Source organism: Nicotiana sylvestris, chromosome 1 (genome assembly GCF_000393655.2).
Source record: "Nicotiana sylvestris chromosome 1, ASM39365v2, whole genome shotgun sequence".
In the NCBI taxonomy this organism is placed as follows: domain Eukaryota; kingdom Viridiplantae; phylum Streptophyta; class Magnoliopsida; order Solanales; family Solanaceae; genus Nicotiana; species Nicotiana sylvestris.
The window spans coordinates 144,707,300-144,712,291 of NC_091057.1; the positions used below are offsets into that span (position 1 = coordinate 144,707,300).

Below are 4,992 nucleotides of genomic sequence, written 5' to 3' on the forward strand. Positions count from 1 at the left end.
ATTACAGTCCACTCAGCCCCTTAGAGAGTCTTACTCCACCAAACAACCCAGTCCACTCTCCCCCTCCATCTCTACAAGAACTAGACAGAGAGACAAGAGAGGAATTGATAGCAATTCTTGCGGAGATGAGGGAGACAAGAACAGAATTTTGGTGGTTAAAAGGGATTCAATTTTACAACCTCAAAGAACAGTTCGAAAAGAAGTTTATTCTAAAGTGTCCACCGGAAATGATTACATGCAACCTCAATTTTCGACCAACCACCAATCCCGACGTAGGAAAGTATGCTATGTTGATCATACCAACACTTCTTCAACTTCCATGCAGATTAATTCAACACTTCTTCAACATAGGAAATGATTACATGCAGCCTCAATTTTCCACTGAGTCTGGATCCTCTAGTGACTCAAAATCCTTTGTCCCAACCCAGGAACCCTAATTCTTACATGAATTTTCTAGTTTGGAATTGTAGGGGTTCTCACAATCCAGAGTTTAGGAGACATTTTAGGTCTTTATTAGATAACCATAGACCTACTCTCGCTATTTTACTTGAAACCCACATGCATGACAATGAAAGGCTACGTGAAGAATTTAACTTTAGTAACATGGCTCAATCTCCTGCAAATGGGCTCATAGGAGGAGTAGTGGTTCTTGGGAATGCTGTTCTCATCAATGTAACTGAAATGAGAGTCGGGGAACAGGAAATACATTGCCTTGTCCAGGTTAGTCCTACAAAACCTACTTGAATTTTATCTGCTATTTACGCCAGTAGACTCTATCAATTACGTGATATGCTTTGGAATAGTTTAATTAATCTGCATGTTAATAATGGTATGCCTTGGCTAATAGAGGGAGATTTTACTGAAATTTTAGAAGCTAAGGAAAAGTTTGGGGGTCTATCAATTAATAACAATAGGTCAGATAAATTTGCTAAATTTATGAATAGATGTAGCCTTATTGATTTAGGTTTTCAGGGCAGTAGGTTAACCTGGACTAATAAACAAAGAAATGGACGTACCATATTAGAAAGGCTTGATCGTTTTTTGGCTAATTATGATTGGCTAGATTTATTTCCAAACTCCACAGTTATACATTTACCTTGTACTCACTCTGATCATTGCTCTTTGCTTATTAATTTGGAACCTCCTCAACCTCTTTATAATAGAATTTTTAGATTTGAGACTATGTGGACATCTCATCCTCAATTTCAAAAACTGGTTCATGCAACATGGATGAATGATGTACCTTTATTAGCTACTACTGAAAATTTTAAGAGAATAGCTACACGTTGGAATTTCAATATCTTTGGTAACATTTTTGAACGAAAAAAGAAAATTACTAGCTAGATTAGCAGGCTTACCGTCTTCAGTACATTATCCTACTAGTGTTTCTTGCATAATCTAGAAACACAATTAACTTTGGAATACAGTCACATTCTTCGTTCAGAAGACGAATTCTGGCAGTTAAAATCTAGAATAAATTGGTTGAAGGAAGGGGATGCTAATACTAGATTTTATCACCTATCTACCCTTCATAGACATCGCAGAAATAAAATAACTGCTTTACAAGATAATGTTGGGAATTGGGTAGACTCTAGTACTGAAATTAGTAATCTAATACTAAATTACTACACTAATTTATTTCATACTGATCATCTAATCTCAAAAGATATAACAAGGACTTCTTATAATTGTCATATTTCTTCAAATGATTTACTTACGATGGAATTACCACTTCAGCAAGAAGAAATTTTAACAACTTTGAATACTTTTAAACCATACAAATCTCCAGGACCAGATGGATTACATCCAATCTTTTACCAAAAATACTGGAGGGAGGTAGGTGCTAAAGTCACCTTTTTCTGTCAAAATGTGTTTAGTTCCAAAACTATACCAGTAGATCTTAATAAGACTCTTCTTTGCCTTATACCTAAGGTAAAACATCCTACACGAATCCAACAATTTAGGCCTATCAGCCTTTGTAATACGGTCTATAAAGTAATTACTAAAATAATAGTTAATAGGCTTAAACCAATTATAGAAAATATTATAGGACCAACATAAACAAGCTTCCAACAAGGTAAAAGAGTTTGTGATAATGCCATAATAGTACAAGAAGCCTTAAATTATCTTGCTATAATGAAAGGGAAATCTCCTGCCATGTTATTAAAGCTTGATTTAGAAAAAGCATTTGATAGATTAGAATGGGCCTTTATAAAACATGCTTTAGTTTACTTTAATATTCCTCAATCAATGATCTTTTTAATTATGTCCTGTGTGACAACTACATCAGTCTCTATTTTAATCAACGGTTCGAGTACCCAATATTTTACACCTTCAAGAGGAATTCGTCAAGGAGATCCCTTGTCACCCTATTTATTCATTATGTGTATGGAATTATTATCTAGAAATATATCACAATCAGTGGACTACTTAAATTGGCAACATATCCGGATTTCTAATAAGGGTCCATTACTATCGCATCTTTTCTTCGCAGACGATATAATATTATTTTCTAAAATAACTACTAAAAGTTTCCATGCAATTATTGATGTGTTCAATAACTTTTCAGAATGCTCAGGGCAAAAGATTAACTTTGATAAATCTAAGTTATTTTTCTCTAAGAATTGTAGTTCTAATGATAAGGTTTTTGCAATAAACTCATTTAGTATGAAAGAAGGAACCTCTTTCGGAAAATATTTAGGATTCCCCATGTTCCAAGCAAAGCCTAGAAATACTGATTTCCAATTCTTGCTTGATAATTTCAAGAATAAATTAGCAGGCTGGAAGTCTAAATTCTTAACACTGACAGGAAGAGCCACTTTAATAAAATCTACATTAAATCAACTTCCTAATCATATAATGCAATATATACATATTCCTTCTAATATTCTCCATAAGCTAGATCAGTATCAATGAAATTTCCTATGAGGTTCTACTTTGGAGAAAAACAAATTGCATCTTGTTAAATGAGATGATATTACAAAGCCAAAATATACTGGTGGATTAGGAATACAAAAGTTAGGATATAAGAACAATGCTTTATTAGCAAGTTTAGCATGGAGATTATTTAATTCACCAAACACTATGTGGGCTAAGGTGTTACTCTCCAAATATCTACATACTTCTCATATTAAAAAGAATTCTAATATTTGGTCTAACATCATCACTGGTTGGAACCTATGCCAGTTAGGCATAAAATGGAATATAGGAAAAGGCACACACATTAGATTATGGGAGGATCCATGGATTGCACCCGGTATAACTATTAGATCAACTATCTATGGACCTTTACCTTTGGAGTATCAAAACATGACTATCTCATCCTTTACTGATAATGAGAGATGGGATTGGAATAAAATTCTTTTTGACCTACCCAATACCATTAGACATCAAATTCAATTGGTTTATATTTCAAAATATGGTAACAAAGTTGACAGAATTTTCTGGGGTTTAACTCCTACAGATATTTTCAGTACTAAGTCCATGTATAATATATTAGATGCACAACATAATATTACTATGACAAATTATATAAATTACGACTGGATTTGGATGCTACCTGTTCTACCCAAAATCAAAGGGTTCATATGGTTGCTTTTTAAAGAAAGACTATCCACTATGGAATATCTCAAACATTGCAACATAATTCAAGATGCTACATGTCAATATTGCCATGAGAAAGATGAAAACACTAAGCATCTGTTTCTAGAATGCATTAGAGCTAAAACATATTGGCAGACTTTGGGTATACTTGATTATATCATTTACTCGTCACAAGATTCGAATGATTCTAATTGGATTCATAAGCTTACAACTTTCAAAAACTTTTATGTTCCGTACAAGATAAATCCAACCACATACGTGTCTTTGAGTTTATGGAATATTTGGTTAGCCCGGAATAATAATTGTTATAAACATAGTACATCAATAGCTTCTACGAAGTTAACTACTCAACAAGCTGCTGAATTTACATATCTTATTGCTAACAAGCATACTATTAGGGAAAGAGAAAACAAAATCTTAAATGGAAACCTCCTAAATTTCCTTTCTATAAACTAAACACTGACAGTGCCCATAATAATAGTAAGTCTGGTATTGGTGATTTAATACGAAATGCAAATGCGGAATGGGTAATAGGATTTGCAACATCAATTACAGCGGAGTCACCAACTACAGCAGAAACATATGCTTTAATGCAAGGACTCCAATTAGCTCTTGATCGTAATCTACTACCATTGGAAGTAGAAGTGGACTCAAGGGATTCACTAAGATTACTCACTTCCACTAAAGACATACCTAATAATTTAATTTCAGATTGCAGGTACCTCTTGGACAGGTTGGGTAAACCTATAGTCATGCATGCGTACAGAGAGCAGAATGGAGTTGCGGACAAACTAGCAAAGGAGGGCTGCAATTTTGAATTACAATCAATGGTGCATATTTTTGATGACAGCCCAGTTTTAGCAAGGTCACTTTTTGAGAGGGAAAAGAGTGTAGTGCAGGAACCTGTTTTGGATAATGATTGGCCGAACTCTAGTGTTACAATATTGTAAATATGAATGTTAATAGTAGTAGACATATGCGTAATGGTAAAATAGTTGGACAAAATATTGTAGCACCCAATGAAGGTGCATATGCTTATAATAGGATGTAAGGTATGCATCCCGCCTATGTACGCAATGTTTAATATAATATAACTTATCTTTTAAATAAAAAAAAAAGTTCAATTCTCAGCCTCTCGCTTCCCATTCCTTATACCATATGGTCCCCTTCTAAAAATGAAAAAGGAAAAAAAAAAAAACTGTAATTGTAATTTGTAAGTGCCTCAAGATTAAATTTAGACTTCAGAATTTAATTTAGTTCAACCTGTTCCGTTTATTAAACTAAAAAAATCCTCTTCATTAGTGCAAGTGGCCGCTTGTTATTCGCCAAAAGTGAATCCACTTGTCTCTCATGAAAACATAAGAATATAATGATTGTAGCTTTTATGAT

General features: G+C 33.7%; 1 protein-coding gene across 1 annotated transcript; it reads left to right on the plus strand.

The window, feature by feature from the left end:
* Window positions 1-603: 603 nt before the first annotated feature.
* On the plus strand, window positions 604-4,553 carry LOC104250178 (uncharacterized). Its single transcript, XM_009806749.1, has 2 exons — window positions 604-720; window positions 4,002-4,553. The coding sequence occupies exons 1-2, from the start codon at window positions 604-606 to the stop codon at window positions 4,551-4,553; spliced, it is 669 nt and encodes a 222-aa protein (XP_009805051.1).
* Window positions 4,554-4,992: the final 439 nt, after the last annotated feature.